At 40.0% G+C, this 20599-nt stretch overlaps 1 protein-coding gene across 1 annotated transcript in view; it reads right to left on the bottom strand.

Annotated features, from left to right (window-relative positions):
• The window catches only part of GLE1 (GLE1 RNA export mediator), a 43556-nt gene that overhangs the window by 18658 nt on the left and 4299 nt on the right, over nucleotides 1-20599 (bottom strand). The window contains exons 2-6 of the mRNA XM_030858464.3: nucleotides 19528-19749; nucleotides 13548-13658; nucleotides 9817-9965; nucleotides 9498-9558; nucleotides 9009-9263 (exon numbers count right to left, since the gene is read on the bottom strand). Of these exons, the coding sequence (XP_030714324.1) occupies nucleotides 9009-9263; nucleotides 9498-9558; nucleotides 9817-9965; nucleotides 13548-13658; nucleotides 19528-19749 (798 nt within the window). The remainder of the gene's footprint in view (nucleotides 1-9008; nucleotides 9264-9497; nucleotides 9559-9816; nucleotides 9966-13547; nucleotides 13659-19527; nucleotides 19750-20599) is intronic.

Genomic DNA, 20599 nt, shown 5'->3' on the forward strand with positions numbered 1-20599 from the left:
TGCAAATCTTTTTTTTTTTTTTTTTTTAATATTTATTTATTTATTTGGCTGCTCCTGGTCTTAGTTGCGGCATGCAGGATCTTTAGCTGCGGCATGTAGGACCTAGTTCCCTGATCAGGGATCGAGCCCGGGCCCCCTGCATTGGGAGCACAAAGCCTTAGTCATTGGACCACCAGGGAAGTCCCAAGAACTGCAAATCTTAAACTGTGATCAGCAATCATATTGTTAGTATTGGTATTATTATTTTGAGATTACATGTTATGAAATTACACATATATATTACATATATACACACCTATATTTTATTATACACAGTAGGGTAAGGTAAGTAAGTAGTGTTCATTAATTTAGAAACTGAGATTTTCAATATGTGATAAAAATGATACATGCATAAAAGTAAAGAAGTTAAATAAATGCTGTAACCCTTTACTACACTCAAATGGAAAAGGTCAGCATTAATTAATGATGCATTGTCACCTAAAAAAAAAACCACAACACACTTCCTAGTTTAATCCACTGAAAAGGTCTAAAAACAATGACAAATCCTAGTAACTAATCTGTGTTTTCTAATACCTTTACCCATTAACAAGTAATAAGGCTTTGTGAAGAAATGCCCGATTCTAGCTCTGGAGAAGAAAATGTTCAAGATGAGGTAGAAACAGCTTGCCTGCTTTCTGCTGCAACAAGTACTACTGGGGCCATGTCCAAAGGACAGAGGAGCCAATGTGAAGGTGTTCGCACTGGACAATTTGAACAACAATGAATCTATAACAGACTGAAACATATTACACTTCAAGTATATAAAATTCGTGTGTTCTTAATGATAGGTAAAAGAAAAGAACCTCAAGTCATTGTGGGAGAATACTAGAAGAGCAACTCAACACTCTGAAAACGGATAAAGGGAAAGAATCAATCATTTATCCTTCCTTCCCTATATAGACTACCCTTCAAGATAAATAGTTTATGGGAAAATTTTCTTCTTTGTAGTAGAATTCTAGCTAATAAATGTAGAAAAATGATAGCATTAGAAAAACTCAAAATTTACCACCCCTACTGAAATAATAGATATAAGTAATGATCAGCAATGGCTACTACATCATTACCTAAAGGCTCAGAGGAATCTTTAAAATGGGAGATAAGCCTGACGATATCTGAAGCCACTGGTTGATCTTAACATCACATATGGAAATACCATCAGATACTCTACGCCTCCCAGTGTGATACAGTAACAAATACACACTCCCAACTATGAAGTACTGTTGCAGGGGGGAAAAATTCAAACCTGGACCTGACCAAGCCTCTAGACTGCACTGTGCAGTAAGGTGGCCACATAAGGCTCTTTACATTTAAGTTAATTAAAAACTTTTTAAAAGTTAAAATTCAGTTCTTCAGTCACACTAGTCACATTTCAAGTGCTCAATAACCACATGTTGCCATTGGCTGCTGTATTGAATAGCACAGATATGGAACATTTCCATCATCACAGAAAATTCTCTTAGCACTGCCCTAGAGAAAGTTACAAATTCACAGGAAATACAGGGAATAAAAGAACATATTAGGGACTTCCCTGGTGGTGCAGTGGTTAAGAATCTGCCTGCCAATGCAAGGGACATGGGTTCAAGCTCTGGTGTGGGAAGAACCCATATGCCACGGAGCAACCAAGCCCATGCGCCACAACTTCTGAGCCTGTGCTCTAGAGCCCGCGAGCCACAACTACTGAGCCTGTGTGCCTAGAGCCTGTGCTCTGCAACAAGAGAAGCCACTGCAATGAGAAGCCTGCTCGCCACAACTAGAGAAAGCCCATGTGCAGCAACGAAGACCCAATGCAGCCAGAAATAAATTTATAAATACATCCAAGGGGAGAAGCAAGAAGAACTACAATCCTGCAGCCTGTGGAACAAAAACCACATTCACAGAAAGATAGACAAGATGAAAAGGCAGAGGGCTATGTACCCGATGAAGGAACAAGATAAAACCCCAGAAAAACAACTAAATGAAGTGGAGATAGGCAACCTTCCAGAAAAAAGAATTCAGAATAATGATAGTGAAGATGATCCAGGACCTCGGAAAAAGAATGGAGGCAAAGATCGAGAAGGTGCAAGAAATGTTTAACAAAGACCTAGCAGAATTAAAGAACAAACAAACAGAGATGAACAATACAATAACTGAAATGAAAACTACACCAGAAGGAATCAATAGCAGAATAACTGAGGCAGAAGAAAGGATAACTGACCTGGAAGACAGAATGGTGGAATTCACTGCTGTGGAACAGAATAAAGAATGCAAAGAAATGAAGACGGCCTAAGAGACCTCTGGGACAACATTAAACGCAACAACATTCGCATTATAGGGGTCCCAGAAGGAGAAGAGAGAGAGAAATAACCTGAGAAAATATTTGAAGAGATTATAGTCAAAAACTTCCCTAACATGGGAAAGGAAATAGCCACCCAAGTCCAGGAAGCACAACAAGTCCCATACAGGATAAACCCAAGGAGAAACACGCCGAGACACATAGTAATCAAATTGGCAAAAATTAAAGACAAAGAAAAATTATCGAAAGCAGCAAGGGAAAAATGAAAAATAACATACAAGGGAACTCCCATAAGGTTAACAGCCAATTTCTCAGCAGAAACTCTACAAGCCAGAAGGGAGTGGCATGATATACTTAAAGTGATGAAAGGGAAGAACCTACAACCAAGATTACTCTACCCGGCAAGGATCTCATTCAGATTCGATGGAGAAATCAAAAGCTTTACAGACAAGTGAAAGCTAAGAGAATTCAGCACCACCAAACCAGCTCTACAACAAATGCTAAAGGAACTTCTCTAAGTGGGAAACAAGAGAAGAAAAGGACCTACAAAAACAAACCCAAAACAATTAAGAAAATGGTCACAGGAACATATATATCGATAATTACCTTAAATGTGAATGGATTAAATGCTCCAACCAAAAGACACAGGCTTGCTGAATGGATACAAAAACAAGACCCATATATATGCTGTCTACAAGAGACCCACTTCAGACCTAGGGACACATACAGACTGAAAGTGAGGGGATGGAAAAAGGTATTCCATGCAAATGGAAATCAAAAGAAAGCTGGAGTAGCTATACTCATATCAGATAAAATAGACTTTAAAATAAAGAATGTTACAAGAGACAAGGAAGGACACTACATAATGATCAAGGGATCAATCCAAGAAGAAGATATAACAATTATAAATATATATGCACCCAACATAGAAGCACCTCAATACATAAGGCAACTGCTAACAGCTATAAAAGAGGAAATCAACAGTAACACAATAATAGTGGGGGACTTTAACACCTCACTTACACCAATGGACAGATCATCCAAAGTGAAATAATAAGGAAACAGAAGCATTAAATGACACAATAGACCAGACAGATTTAATTGATATTTATAGGACATTCCATCCAAAAACAGCAGATTACACTTTCTTCTCAAGTGTGCACTGAACATTCTCCAGGATAGATCACATCTTGGGTCACAAATCAAGCCTCAGTAAATTTAAGAAAATTGAAATCACATCAAGCATCTTTTCTGACCACAACGCTATGAGATTAGAAATGAATTACAGGGAAAAAACCATAAAAAGCACAAACACATGGAGGCTAAACAATACGTTACTAAATAACCAAGAGACCACTGAAAAAATCAAAGAGGAAATCAAAAAATACCTAGAGACAAATGACAATGAAAACATGATGATCCAAAACCTATGGGATGCAGCAAAAGCAGTTATAAGAGGGAAATTTATAGCTATACAAGTCTACCTCAAGAAACAAGAAAAATCTCAAATAAATAATCTAACCTTTCACCTAAAGGAACTAGAGAAAGAAGAACAAACAAAACCCAAAGTTAGCAGAAGGAAAGAAATCATAAAGATCAGAGCAGAAATAAATAAAATAGAAACAAAGAAAACAATAGCAAAGATCAATAAAACTAAAAGCTGGGGCTTCCCTGGTGGCGCAGTGGTTGAGAGTCCGCCTGCCGATGCAGGGGATACAGGTTCGTGCCCCGGTCCGGGAAGATCCCACATGCCGTGGAGTGGCTGGGCCCATAAGCCATGGCCGCTGAGCCTGCACGTCCGGAGCCTGTGCTCCACAACGGGAGAGGCCACAACAGTGAGAGGCCCGCGTACCGCAAAAAACAACAACAAAAAAAACCTAAAAGCTGGTTCTCAGAAGATAAACAAAATTGATAAACCATTAGCCAGACTCATCAAGAAAAAGAGGGAGAGGACTCAAATCAATAAAATTAGAAATGAAAAAGGAGAAGTTAAAACAGACACCGCAAAAATACAAAGCATCCTAAGAGACTACTACAAGCAACTCTAAGCCAATAAAATGGACAACCTGGAAGAAATGGACAAATTCTTAGAAAGGTATAACCTTCCAAGACTGAACCAGGAAGAAACAGACCAATCACAAGTAATGAAATTGAAACTATGATTAAAAATCTTCCAACAAACAAAAGTTCAGGACCAGATGGCTTCACAGATGAATTCTATCAAACATTTAGAGAAGAGCTAACACCCATCCTTCTCAAACTCTTCCAAAAAATTGCAGAGAAAGGAACACTCCCAAACTCATTCTATGAGGCCACCATCACCCTGATACCAAAAACCAGACAAAGATACTACAAAAAAAGAAAATTACAGACCAATATCACTGATGAATATAGATGTGAAAATCCTCAACAAAACACTAGCAAACAGAATCCAACAACACATTAAAAGGATCATACACCATGATCAAGTGGGATTTATCCCAGGGATGCAAGGATTCTTCAACATATGCAAATCAATCAATGTGATACACCATATTAACAAATTGAAGAATACAAACCATATGATCATCTCAATAGATGCAGAAAAAGCTTTTGACAAAATTCAACACCCATTTATGATAAAAACTCTCCAGAAAGTGGGCATAGAGGGAACCTACCTCAACATAATAAAGGCCATAGATGACAAACCCACAGCAAACATCATTCTCAATGGTGAAAAACTGAAAGCATTTCCTCTAAGATCAGGAACAAGACAAGGATGTCCACTCTCACCACTATGATTCAACATAGTTTTGGAAGTCCTAACCACGGCAATCAGAGAAGAAAAAGAAATAAAAGGAATACAAATTGGAAAAGAAGAAGTAAAACTGTCACTGTCTGCAGATGACATGATACTATACATAGAGAATCCTAAAAATGCCACCAGAAAACTACTAGAGCTAATCAGTGAATTTGGTAAAGTTGCAGGATACAAAATTAATGCACAGAAATCTCTTGCATTCCTATACACTAATGATGAAAAATATGAAAGAGAAATTATGGAAACACTCCCATTTACCACTGAAACAAAAAGAATAAAATACCTAGGAATAAGCCTACCTAGGGAGAAAAAAGACCTGTATCCAGAAAACTATAAGACGCTGATGAAAGAAATCAAAGATGATACCAACAGATGGAGGGATATACCATGTTCTTAGATTGGAAGAATTAATATTGTGAAGATGACTATACTACCCAAAGCAATCTACAGATTCAGTGCAATCCTTATCAAATTACCAATGGCATTTTTTACGGAACTAGAACAAATCATCTTAAAATTTGTACAGAGACACAAAAGACCCCAAATAACCAAAGCAGTTTTGAGGGGAAAAAACGGAGCTGGAAGAATCAGACTCCCTGACTTCAGACTATACTACAAAGCTACAGTAATCAAGACAATATGGTACTGGCACAAAAACAGAAACATAGATCAAAGGAACAAGATAGAAAGCCCAGAGATAAACCTACGCACCTATGGCTAACTCATCTATGACAAAGGAGGCAAAGGTATACAATGGAGAAAAGACAGCCTCTTCAATAAGTGGTGCTGGGAAAACTGGACAGCTACATGTAAAAGAATGAAATTAGAACACTACCTAACACCATACACAAAAAATAAACTCAAAATAGATTCGAGACCTAAATGTAAGACCGGACACTATAAAACTCTTAGAGGAAAACATAGGAAGAACACTCTGACATAAATCACAGCAAGATCTTTTTTGATCCACCTCCTAGAGTAATGGATTACTCCTAGAGTAATGGAAATAAAAAAAAAAAAAATGGGACCTAATGAAACTTAAAAGCTTTTGCACAGCAAAGGAAACCATAAACAAGATGAAAAGACAACCCTCAGAATGGGAGAAAATATTTGCAAATGAATCAATGGACAAAGGATTAATCTCTGAAATATATAAACAGCTCATGCAGCTCAATATTAAAGAAACAAACAACCCAATCCAAAAATGGGCAGAAGACCTAAATAGACATTTCTCCAAAGAAGACATACAGATGGCCAAGAACATGAAAAGCTGCTCAACATCACTAATTATTAGAGAAATGCAAATCAAAACTACAATGAGGTATCACCTTACACTGGTTAGAGTGGGCATCGTCAGAAAATCTACAAACAACAGATGCTGGAGAGGGTGTGGAGAAAAGGGAACCTTCTTGCACTGTTGGTGGGCATGTAAATTGATACAGCCACTATGGAGAACAGTACGGAGGTTCCTTATAAAACTAAAACTAGAATTACCATATGATCCAGCAATCCCACTACTGGGCATATACCCAGAGAAAACCATAATTCAAAAAGACACATGCACCCCAATGTTCATTGAAGCACTATTTACAATAGCCAGGTCATGGAAGCAACCTAAATGCCCATTGACAGATGAACGGATAAAGATGTGGTACATATATACAATGGAATATTACTCAGCCATATAAAGGAACGAGTCATTTGTTGAGACGTGGATGGATCTAGAGACTGTCATACAGAGTGAAGTAAGTCAGAAAGAGAAAAACAAATATCATATATTAACGCATGTATGTGGAACGCATGTATGTGGAACCATAGAAAAATGGTACAGATGAACTGGTTTGCAAGGCAGAAGTTGAGACACAGATGTAGAGAACAAACATATGGACACCAAGGGGGGAAAACCGTGGTGGGGTGGGGATGGTGGTGTGCTGAATTGGGCGATTGGGACTGACATGTATACACTGATGTGTATAAAATTGATGACTAATAAGAACCTGCAGTAAAAAAAGAAAAACAACTAATACTAAACTTTCTTTGGGTTATCTGTATGGAAATATGTTAATATAAATGTTTCAGACATTACAAAAAAAAAAAAATCCAAGGGTTAGGGTTAGCAATTGCCTTGAAATTTTCCAGAATGTAGGAAATTTTATAGAACAAATGATCCAGATTCTTCAACAATAGCAAGAAAAAAGAGAGAGATAAGGGAGTCTTAAGATTAAAAGACTGAAGTAAGACACAGCAAACCAAAAAGCTGAACTTTGTATGGATGTTAATTTTCCAACCAATTGTAAAAAAAAAAAAAATATTGAGACAGCTGGAGAAATTTGAACACTGGCTAGATATCTGATCATATAAAATGAATTATTAGGTTTTTAGGTATGATATTAGTGTTTTGGTTATGTAATAGAGAGTTATATCTTTTAGAGATACATACTAAATTATTTTCCAGATGAAGTAGTATGTTTGAGATTTACTGTAAAACCATCTGGAGGAAGGGGTGCAGGTGGCAGCATAGATGAAATGAGACTGCCATGTGCAGATTCTTGAGGGAGCTGGGGAATGGGTGCCAAAAGGTACATCATGCTGTTCTCTCCACTTCCGTGTAGGTTTGAAATTTTACAAAAAGAATGGTAAACAAAAGCCAAAAAGAGAATTGAAAGGTAACTATAAACTATAAATTTCTGCCTCAAATATGATAAATGCTTAAGGTTCTTAATATTTAGAACTCACATAAGTTGATTTTTCAAAACACAAACTGGTAGAGATATGAACACAGGGCAAAGAACATAGAATTTAGGAATTCCCTGGCAGTCCAGTGGTTAGGACACCATGCTTTCACTGCTGAGGGTGTGGATTCCATCCCTGGTCGGGGAATTAAAATAAGATCCTGCAGCGTCGCCAAAAATTTAAAAAAAGGAAAATAAAAGTTAAAGAAAAAAGAAGAACATACAATTCATAGAAGTGTGAACTGGTACAACTTTAAGATGCAAATCAAGAACCTTAAAGTTGGGACTTCCCTGGTGGTTCAGTGGATAAGACTCTGTACTCCCCAATGCAGGGGGCCCAGGTTCAATTCCTGGTAGTGAACTAGATCCCACATGCATGCCACAACTAAGAAGCCAGTGAGCTGCAACTAAGGAGCCCATGTGCTGCAACTAAAGAGCCGGCGGGCCGCAACTAAGACCTGGTGCAACCAAAAAAACAAAGAAACAAAACAAAACCTTCAAGTTCTTTGACCAAGTAATTCCATTTGTAGGAATTTACCTCAAAGAAATAATCAAAAATACAGATAAGACGTACACAAAGTGATATCACTGCAGTGTTACTCACGATAGTGAAAATACAGAAACTTAAATATTCACCAATAGGCATGCTTTTTCAATAAATTTTGGTACGGTTACATGTTGGAAGTATCCGACTTCATCTGTTCATCAAATATTTATTGAATACCTATTATGTGTCAAGGCAATACTTGCAGGTTTTAACACTGCAATGACTACAGTAACTACGTGTTCAAAATACCATATCAAATGATAAAAAGCAACATACATTTCTGTAAGGTTTTAATTTTTATCATAAGTATAGCAGGCGTTCAGTTTATATTAATGAATGAACTAAAGTATTTTGCAGTTGGAAGAAACAAATTTTTTTTTTAACCTAAGAAATTATATCTATATTAGCCCAATTTAGGGTGAGATCACACACACACACGCGCACACACACACACACACACACACACAGGGAAAAAAGAAATATAAAGCACTAACAGTGGTTATCTCTAGGTAAGAGGATGACAAGCAGTAATAAGAAGGTATTATTTTTAAATCACAAAACAGTTTTGCTTTCAATGTTCTTCATTTCAAAGACAGAGTCTTCCTGAAGTCCCCTCACCTCAGAAGTGGCCCGGATGATCCCCGAGATGAGGCCGCACAGCTGATTGCCTCGGGTCCGGAAGGCAGACAGGTCAACCCTGGGCAGGTCTCTGCGCTGGTCGGCGGCGTCCAGCTGCTGGCTGAGGTGCAGCACCTCCTCCTGCAGCGCGTAGAGGTTCCGCAGGCGGATCTGGCCTTCTTCCTTCCGGAGCCGCTCCCGCTCCACATGCTTCAGGCGCTGCTGCTCTGCCTCCCGCAGCTTCAGGTTGAGAATCTACAGGAAGGGCGGTCAAATTAAGGGCTCCTGGGCCTTCTCTGTCTACATTCTTCCAGTCCTGTGTGGGCTACCTATTTTCACAGAGAGGCCCAGAGTGACAAAAGGACTGCCCCAAGTCAGCCACACAGTGGCATGACAGGGGCCAGGTCCTCTGTGACTGTGCTGGAACCCAACTCCTCGGGCACGTCACCCAGACACTGAACACCCACACGGACTCTCCCAAGCTCTGACCTTCGCCCTGTGATGATGCTCAGCTTTCAGCTTCTCTTGCTGCCCCAGGGCTTCTCTGGAGCTGAATGAAAAATGGAGGGAGGAAGAGTCAGGGATGCTTCCTAAAATTGTTTTACCTCTCCTAAAAGCCTCCTCTCTTTGTGTTGCATTGCTCATCTTTCCAAGGTTGGTCATTTTTCTAGGTTATAAGTTTCTCTGGCTATTTTATTTTGATACTTAAGGACTCAGAAGTTGTTCAACTCCTTCCCTTTGGGTTTTATGTAGGGAAAGAGTTCCGGTGGACCACGCCGACATTCCCGTTGTAATTCAGGGAACTCACCTCTTCTCCATCACTTCCCGTAAGTCCTGGAATTCTTTATGATGCTTCAGTTCCTTCCGCTCATCAAAGCGCTTCAGCTGCTCAGATGCCATCTCAGAGAGGGCCCGCGCCTGCCTCTCCTGCTCCTCCTGCCACTGCCTCAAGCCCTCCTGCAAAGGATCAAAACCAGCTCTCTGCAGCTCCATTACACCCTGCTCATCTACCCCATGGGCTGCCCTCCCATCAGCCCTTAACTCCATCAAAGATACTTCGGGGCATGGAATCATCTGCCTACTTCTTGGAACCTTTGCTTGAGTCACGTCTCCGCTTTGGGTTGATCTTTAAACTCAGCTGTTGTGGAGAGCTTTTCCAACTTGCCCCATATGGTTTATGTCACTCCAGTATAAGCTAAGAATGGACGGGTATTCACCAACGCAGTATCAAATAGCCCTGCACTTTTAAGCTTCTATCCTTAAGCTTACTGTACTCTTTTTCTGTTTTGGCCACACCCTACAGCTTGTGGAATCTTACTTCCCTGACTGGAGATCGAACCTGGGCCCTCGTCCGTGAAAGCATGGAGTCCAGTAACCACTGGACCACCAGGGAATTTCCATCCTGTGTATTCTTATGAGAGCTTCAGGGTAATCTAAAGAAATCCTTATTCTAATTCCATAAACATGCTATGCATACTCCTATCTCACTCCTTCCCTCAAGTTATTATCTCTGCCTAGAGTCTTTTCCTCCACCGTCACTTAGCAAAGTCCCATTCCTTTATACCTAAGGGTACCAGGTATTCCATTTATTATTCACGAGAGTACTCTCATTTGTTTTTTTTAAAAAAATAAATTTATTTATTTATTTATTTTTGGCTGCATTGGGTCTTCATCGCTGCGTGCAGGTTTTCTCTAGTTGCTGCGAGCGGGGGCTACTCTTCGTTGCAGTGTGGGGGCTTCTCATTGCAGTGGCTTCTCTTGTTGAGGGGAGCACGGGCTCTAGGTGCACAGGCTTCAGTAGTTGTGGCACGCAGGCTCTACAGCACAGGCTCAGTAGTTGTGGTGTACGGGCTTGGTTGCTCCACGGCCTGTGGGATCTTCCTGGACCAGGGCTCGAATCCATGTCCCCTGCATTGGCAGGCGGATTCTTAACCACTGTGCTACCAGGGAAGCCCTCTCATTTGGTTTATAAGAGCAATTTGACATTTTAACTATCAAATTTTAAAGTGTATATATCCTTTGACACTCATTCCATTTTAGGACTTTGTCCTGAGGAAATACTTGCATATGTGTGCAAAGATATATGTACAAGGGGACTTCCCACATGCCACGGAACAACTAAGCCCGTGCGCCACAACTACTGAGCTCACGTGCCACAACTACTGAAGCCCCCATGCCTAGAGTACGTGCTCTGCAACAAGAGAAGCCACTGCAATGAAAAGGCCGCGTGCCACAACAAAGACCCAACGCAGCCAAAAATAAATAAAATAAATAAATTTATTTTAAAAAAATAGATATATGTACAAGGATGCTCATTGATAAATGAGCATCCTTGTTGATAATGGTAATAAATTTGAAACAATTTAAATTAACAGGGTAATAGTTAAACATATTACAGTAGGTCATACTAGAAAATACTCTGCAGCCTTTAAGGAAGATGACATGCTGTATACACTGGCATGGTGATATGTTAATATATATTGTTAAGATATTAGGCTATTGTTTTTGTTTTTTTTTTTGCTGTACACAGGCCTCTCACTGTTGTGGTTTCTCCCGTTGTGGAGCACAGGCTCCGGACGCGCAGGCTCAGCGGCCATGGCTCACGGGCCCAGCCGCTCCGCGGCATGTGGGATCTTCCCGGACCGGGGCACAAACCTGTGTCCCCTGCATCGGCAGGCAGACTCTCAACCACTGCGCCACCAGGGAAGCCCTAGGCTATTGTATTTTAAAAGTTATTTTAAAACTTCCAGTAGGGCTTCCCTGGTGGCAAAGTGGTTAAGAATCCGCCTGCCAATGAAGGGGACACAGGTTCGAGCCCTGGTCCAGGAAGATACCACATGCCGCGGAGCAACGAAGCCCGTGCGCCACGGCTGCTGCTGCGCTCTAGAGCCCATGAGCCTCAGCTACTGAAACCTGCACATCTAGAGCCCGTACTCTGCAACAAGAGAGGCCACTGCAATAAGAAGCCTGTGCACCGCAGCGAGGAGTGGCCCCCACTCGCTGCAACTAGGGAGGGCCCATGCACAGCAACAAAGACCCAACTCAGCCATAAATAAATAAATAAATAAATTTACAAGAAGAAAAAAAAACTTCCAGTAGAAGGTGGCAAATTGAACACAAATATATATCTCCTCTCCTCTGAGACTGTTTAATTAAAAGTTGGGAAGGAAAAAAAAGACTCAACAACAGAGAGCATATGAGGAAGATTATCAGCAAGGAAAACCTTTCTACTCGCACCTGGAGGACAGAAAGTCCATGCAGAAGTGATGATTGAAAGAAGAGAGCTGAGAAAACTCAAGAAGAAACTGTCTTTCTCTCTCTCACTATCTCCATTGCTACCCGCTTCCCTCCAGTCTAAGCAACTGTCATCCTTTTTTATCCAGTGTCAAAGTGAATGCTTCAATGACTGTTGCTGTCTCTCACGCAGATTATAATAGTCTTCTAACTATATTTTAGAACCTTGGTTCTATGTTTCTCCCTCCAGCATACAAACTCTATGAGGACATGGATTGCGTCTACTTTGTTCACTGTTTTTTTTTTTTTTCTTTTGGCTGTGCCACGCAGCTTATGGGATCTTAGTTCTCCAACCAGGGACTGAACCCAGGCCATCAGCATTGAAAGCATGGAGTCCTAACCACTGGACCGCCAGGGAATTCCCTGTTCACTATTTTATCTAGGCCTAGAACAAAAGTGCTCAATAAGTATTTGGTGATTCCATGAATAAATGAATGAGGGTAGATGCTAGAAGACTTTTAAATTTATAAACTCATGTACTCTTTAAAAAGTTTTACAGGGACTTCCCTGGTGGCACAGTGGTTAAGAATCTGCCTGCCAATGCTGGAGACACGGGTTCAAGCCCTGGCCCAGGAAGATTCCCACATGCTGTGGAGCAACTAAGCCCCTGCGCCACAACTACTGAGCCTGTGCTCTAGAGCCCGCGAGCCACAACTACTGAAGCCCACGTGCCTAGAGCCCGTGCTCCACAACAAGAGAAGCCACCGCCATAAGAAGCCTGCGCACCACAACAAAGAGTAGCCCACACTCACCGCAACTAGAAAAAGCCTGCGTGCAGCAACAAAGACCCAACACAGCCAAAAATAAATAAATAAAAATTTGAAAAAGAAAAAGTTTTACAAAACATGCGTTGTTTTTCTAATAAAAAGAATAAAGTCAAATAAACTAATTAAAATAGTGCTATTCTTTTTTCAAGAGGCTGTTAAGGTCAATCTTCTCAGTATAACCTTATCTGACAACAAAGATCATCTTCAAATTTTGGAGAAGTAAATGGAAGCCAGGAAAGCCCAGGTAATTTTCCCAAAGTCACACGTAAAATAGAAGAGGTAGGATTTGAAACCAGATTTGACTTTAGAGAGCTTACTCTTGACTGCTATGTTATGCTATCTCCCCAGCTGAATCAGAGCTACTAGTAGGTGGGGCACGATGATTATTAGTACATGGTGGACATTCATAATCCCTGAGGAACTGCATTTAAACGTGGCTCCCTAGGGTCACGCCTGTCTCACTTCAAGGGTTACTTACTGCTCCTTTCATTCTGTGCAGCAGCTCATACATTCGGATGCAGCCTTCCACTTTGATCCCCTGGGAGGACTGAAGTACCATAGGTTCTGTATGCTGGGACTCGTATTTGTCCTATACAGACAGAAGATGGAAAAATTAAGCTTTTAAGACGGTAAAGTTGGTGTTATTCAATCTGAACAAAAATCACATCCTTGCTTATGAACAACCAGTAACAACAACAAAACAATATATGTTAGAACCAGTGTGCTTTTCATGATATTGACCTTATTCTAATTGGTTTCCTTAATAAAGTGGATGTTTTTGCTTTGTACAGTTTTTTGTGTTTTTTTTTTTTTTGCTTGCTCGTTTGTTTTGATTTGTCCAGCACATTTTCCCCATTTCTTCTAATAAGTGTCCGTTTTTGCTGGGTTGGTTTGGATGGAGAAACCCCAGCCCACATCCCTGATTCTTCCACGCCCCCTAGTGTCAGGGGTCACTAAGCATGTGACCAGCCTGGCAATCAAAGTATTCTATTCCCTTGTACCCAGTATCTACTTCAGGAATGAGGCTTATGACCTAAGCTAAGCCAGAGTCCATCTCTGAATTTTCCTGATGGAGCTATTTGGGATGGCTTTCTCTTATTCTGGGGATGCTAAGCTAAGAAGATATGTGTCTAGGGCTACCAAGAGACATCCTGCCAGACAGTCTATCTGAAAGATGAAACCAAGACGAGTTAGACAGAACTGAGAAATGGAGAAGCAAAGCCCTGGGTCTGAGTCACTGAATCAAGTGAGAAATAATATCAAGGACAGACAAGCAGAAAATAGATCCTCTAGATCTAATTGATTCGAAATGCACTCCTAGATTTCCTGGTTATATGAGCTAATTAATTTCTCCCCTGACTCCCTTGTTTTGCTTAAGCTAGTTTAAACTGGGTTTCTGTTACTTAAACACCAAAAATTTGTAAATGATACAATTCATTATATAAAGCCATCCAAAACTTTACTTAAACCTTAAGAATTACGGAATTTTATACCTGGAGAGGACCTTGGCAATGTAGTCCAGTACCAGATTTACAGATGAAGAAACTGAGGCCTAAGGAGGGAAAGATGCCTGCCTGAGGGCATGCCACACTATTAGCAGGATCAGAACTAGAAACTGCTGCCTCTGAGAAGCTGCTCATAGAAACTTAAATTTTTTTTAAAATTTTGAAATAATTATAATTTACAGGAAGTTGGAAACGGTAAATTGATGGTACGAGCCACAGAACCTATTCAGATTTCGCCAGGTTTTACAGGAATTCATTTGGGTACGTGTACAGTTTTATGCAATTTTATCACATGTGTAGCCACCATCACAAAGTACAGAACTGTTCCATCACCATGAAGCTTCCTTGTGCTACACCATTATATTGCTAATCTGTTCTCCATCTCTATAATGATAGCATTTCAAGAACGTTAAATAAATGGAACCATACAGCACAGAATCTTTTGAGATTGGTTTTTTTCACTTCGTATAATGCCTCTGAGATCCTAAGTTGTTGCATATTATCAAGAACTTGTTCCTTTTTATTGCCAGTCGTATTCCATGATAGAGATGTACCAGTTTGTTTAACCATTCATCTGTTGAAAGACATTTCACTGTTTCCAGCTTGGGGATATAATAAATAAAGCTCCTATGATCACTGGTGTACAGATTTTTATGTAAATATAAGTTTTGATTTCTCTGGGAAAAATGCCCAAGAATGCAACCGCTAGGTCATATAGTTAAGCACCTATTTAGTTTTATAAGAAACTGCCAAACTGTTCTCTAGAGCGCCTGTACCGTTCCACATTTCCACCCAAAATACACGAGTGATCCAGATTCTCCACATCATTGTCAGCATTTGGTGGTGTCACTATTTTTTATTTTAACCATTCTGATAGGTGTGTAGTGCTACTTCGTCCTGGTTTTAATTTGCATTTCTTTAATGGCTAATGATTGTGAACATATTTTCATGTACTTATATTGTCTATATATTGTCTTAGGTGAAATGTCTGTTCATATCTTTTGCTCATTTTCTAATTGAAGATTAGAAAGTTTTTGTTTAACCTCTGAGTTTTAAAAATATATTCTAAATATATATTCTCGATATATATTTTAAATATATTCTAGATACATAAACCTTTGTCAGATAGGTCGTTTGCAACTACTTTCTCCCAGTCAGTAGCTTGTCTGATCATCCTCTTCACAAGGTCATTCACTGAGCCACGCTTTTCATTTGATGAGGTCCAATTTATTAATTTTTCCTTCTATGGATTAAGTTGTTTTTTTTTTTTGCGGTACACAGGCCCCTCACTGTTGTGGCCTCTCCCGCCACGGAGCACAGGCTCCGGACGCGCAGACTCAGCGGCCATGGCTCACAAGCCCATCCGCTCCGCGGCATGTGGGATCCTCCCGGACCGGTGCACAAACCCGCATCCCCTGCATCGGCAGGCGGGCTCTCAACCACTGCGCCACCAGGGAAGCCCGATTAAGTTTTTAGTGCCAAATCTAAAAACTCTTCACCTAGTCCTAGGTTCTGATTATGTTTTTTTTTTTCCCTAAAAGTCTTATAGTTTTACATTTAAGTTCATGATCATTTTGAGTTAATTTTTATGTAAGTTGTAAAGTTTAGGCTAAAGTTCATTTTTGTGTCTATGATGCTCAATTGCTAGAAATATTTTTTAAAGACTAATATTTTAAAAGATGAAGTGTGAAATATAAACTAAAAAGTAAACTTTTTATGTATGTAATCATGCAGTCTTTCATAATATGAATAATCATCTCTGTCCTGTATTATTTTTTAGGATTATTATTTACTGTACAATAAATTCTTTCTTATTGTGAACAACTCTTGCAAAGACATTTCTCCAAAGAAGATATACAAATGGCTAATAAGCACATGAAAATATGCTCAACATCACTAATCATTTAGGGAAATGCAAATCAAAACCACAATGATACACTTCATGCCCACTAGGATGGCTTTTGTAAAACAAAACAAAATAAAAACAAACAAACAGACAAAAACAACCCAGCAAATAACAAACGTTAGCAAAGGTGTGGAGAAACTGAAACCCTTGTGCATTGCTAGTAGGAAAGTAAAATGATACAGCTGCTGTGGAAAACAGTATGATGGTTCCTCAAAAATTTAAACATAGAATTACCATATGATTCCTCAATTCTACTTCTGGGTACATACCCCAAAGAATTGAAAACAGGTACTCAAACTAATACATGTACATGCGTATTCAGAGCAGCACTAGTCACCAACAGCCAAAAGGTGGAAGCAAGCTAAACGTCCAGTGACAGATGAATGAATAAACAAAACATGGTACACACAGTGGAGTATTATTCAGCCTTAAAAGGAAGGAAATTCTGACACATGCGACAACATGGATGAACCTTGAAGACATTATGCTAAGTGAAATAAACCAGTCACAAAATGACAAATATTACATGATCCCACTTATACGAAGTACCTAAAATGGTCAAATTCATAGAGACGGAAAGTAGAATGATGGTTGCTAGGGACTGGGGGTAGGGGGAAATAAGGAGTTATTTATTTATTTATGGCTGCGTTGGGTCTTCATTGCTGCGTGCGGCCTTTCTCTAGTTGTGGTGAGCGGGGGCTACTCTTCGTTGTGGCACACGGGCTTCTCATTGCGGTGGCTTCTCTTGTTGTGGAGCATGGCACGCGGGCTTCAGTAGCTGTGGCATGCAGGCTCAGCAGTTGTGGCTCGCGGTCTCAGTAGTTGTGGCTCGCAGGCTCTAGAGAGCAGGCTCAGTAGTTGTGGCACACAGGCTTAGCTGCTCCATGGCATGTAGGATCTTCCCACACCAGGGATCGAACCCGTGTCCCCTGCCTTGGCAGGTGGATTCTTAACCACTGCACCACCAGGAAAGTCCTGGAGTTATTGATTAATGAATGTAGTGTTTTTAGTTTTGGGTGATGAAAAAGTTCTGGAGATGGATAGTGGTGACGATTACACAACACTATGAATGTACTTAATGCCACTGAATTGTACTCTAAAAAATGGTTAAATGGTAAATTTTATGTCATGAATATTTTACAATTTAAAAAAAGGTTTAAAATTTAAAAACAAATGTTCATACCCTTTTATCTTTGACGCCAGTCAAATCATTTGGGCATTTATTTTAAGATATTAGCCAGAAGACATATTTTAAGATTAAAAACGGAAAGATCTCTCTGCAGAAAGTTTCTCAGTGTAATATCTTTAAAAGCAATGAAATGGAAAAATATAAATGCCTAATAATAAAGGAGCAGTTTAATAAATTACAGGATATTACATATCCTCTAAGTAGACATTTACAAAGGTGGAAATAACGTGAACAAATAATTCAAATAGTTCATGAACAAAATAAAGTTAGGAAGGAAAATCAGAACATGAAAGTGCACATACAATTTAATTATGCCAAGGTACAAGGATGCAGGCATATGAAAGTGGAAAGAAGTAACTGATGACTGAAATGATGAAACCATAGGGAGATTTAACTTCTTCCTTTTGTTGAATTGATAATATATTTTCAGTAAACAAAAGTCTGCAGTGAGTATGAACAAAAAGAACAAAGAACTTTGTCTTTTGGAAGCTAAACGTGAAAAATGTAATCTCTACCTTTCTAAAGAGTCGCCTAGTCTTATTTTGCTGGCACAAAAATCTAAAACTTGAAAAAGCACAATAGTGCTTAGGAGTTTTGGGCTTCCCTGGTGGCACAGTGATTGAGAATCTGCCTGCTAATTCAGGGGACACGGGTTCGAGCCCTGGTCTGGGAAGATCCCACATGCTGCGGAGCAACTAAGCCCATGAGCCACAACTACTGAGCCTGTGCGTCTGGAGCCTGTGCTCCGCAACAAGAGAGGCCGCGATAGCGAGAGGCCCGCGCAGCGCGATGGAGAGTGGCCCCCGCTTGCCACAACTAGAGAAGGCCCTCGCACAGAAACAAAGACTCAACACAGACAAAAATAAATAAATAAATTAATTAATTTAAAAAAAAAAAAGAAAGAAAAAGCACAATAGTGCTTAGAAGTTTAGAAGACTTTTTTTCTATTAACTCTTGTTATACTAGTTGTTATATCTTACTTTGATCCAGAAAGGATTTAATGCAGCTTATAAGGGAACATAAAGCATAACAACAGGACTTCCCTGGTGGTGCAGTGGTTAAGAATCCGCCTGCTGGTGCAGGGGATATGGGTTTGAGCCCTGGTCCAGAAGATCCCACATGCCGCGGAGCAACTAAGCCTGTGCACCACAACTACTGAGCCTGCGCTCTAGAGCCTGCAAGCCACAACTACTGAAGCCCGCATGCCTAGAGCCTATGCTCCGCAACAAGAGAAGCCACTGCAATGAGAAGTCTGCACACCGCAACGAAGAGTAGCCCCCGCTCGTTGCAACGACAGAAAACCCGTGTGCAGCAACTAAGACCCAATGCAGCCATAAATAAATAAATAAATAAATATGTCTAGAGATACAAAGAAAGAGAAGAGAAGAGAAAAGAGAAGAGCAGAGCCCCAGCAACAATTTAACTGTTTTAAGTGGGAGAAACAAAGGCAGGAACAAAATAGAGCCAGAAAGAAGGTAAAAACTCATACAGAAGCAACAATAAGGTATGTAAATCTAAGAGCAAGTATAAAATTTACTCTAAGCTTTCCAGCAGCCAACAACAAAAAGGGAGACCTTGTTGAGTTAAACAGATGCAATGCTCATGAGAAAAAAATCCACTTGCTCATGAAATTAATTACTATTCTTGGTACTAAGAATAGAGAGGAATTTCTCTCTCTGGGTCTTCATAAAGAGAACGCTGGGTGATGTGGAAAACACTGTCGCTACAAACAGCTACAAGAATTCGAAGAAGCAACCATTATTTTCTCCAGAGTAAGGTCACTGTAGTATGACAATGTTAAACACTTCAACTTTGCAGCCACCATTGTCTTTTGTCTTAAACTGATCAAAAGCCTTACCTTGGTTCCATCTGGTGTTGCTGAGGAGACTGGTGAGAAGGCAGGGTCTCTGACAGGAGATTTGGGAACAAATGAAGGTTGGCCGAGGGCTGAAGTAGATCTAGGGGATGTTGAAGTCTCAGAGGGAGGTGGGTTCTCTTGCATATTGGGTAGGACATGATCTACTACCCATCCAGAGTAAGAAGACAGCTTGGGAAGAGACATACATTCTTCTAAAACATCCTAGAGGGAAGAAGAAGGTTAAGCTCAACTTGAATGTCAACTGATCTAAGCAATCAAAAATAATTTTGTCCTTATAATCCACTACATGCTTTACTGAAAATCTAAGAAGGCCTAAATAAATATATACATACATACATACCAAAGACCCAAAGTAACTGTATTAACAATCAGAGATGAAGAGAAAGTACAGTAGCTTCTTGATAATGACCTTGACTATTATCCTTTTAGAGTATCAGACTAAATAACCCTAACTACAGAAAAAGGAACAATGCACAAAGATGGTCATTAAAGCAGATTTGAGGGCTTCCCTGGTGGCGCAGTGGTTGAGAGTCCGCCTGCCGATGCAGGGGACACGGGTTTGTGCCCCGGTCCAGGAAGATCCCACATGCCGCGGAGCGGCTGGGCCCGTGAGCCACGGCCACTGAGCCTGTGCATCCGGAGCCTGTGCTCCGCAACGGGAGAGGCCACAGCAGTGAGAGGCCTGCGTACCGCAAAAAAAAAAAGCAGATTTGAAAGCAATCTAAAACGTTGTAACAGAAAAGAACATGAAAGGAATTTTGAAGTAAACTATGGTATACACACTCAGTGAATATTAGTCATTTAAAAATGCCAATTGTGAATCCTATGTAAGGTTCAAATTTTTCCAGTTTTATTGAAAAATAATTGACAAACACCACTGTAAAATTTTAAGGCCTAAACACGATGTTTTGATTTATATATATTGTAAAATGATTAAATAGGTTCAGCTAACAACATGCATCTTCTCATATAGATATAATCAAAAGAAAGAAAAAAGGAAAAAAAATTTCTTCTTGTGATGAGACTCTCAGCAGGTACTCTCTTAACTTTC

This window comes from Globicephala melas, chromosome 6 (assembly GCF_963455315.2).
Source record: "Globicephala melas chromosome 6, mGloMel1.2, whole genome shotgun sequence".
NCBI lineage: Eukaryota > Metazoa > Chordata > Mammalia > Artiodactyla > Delphinidae > Globicephala > Globicephala melas.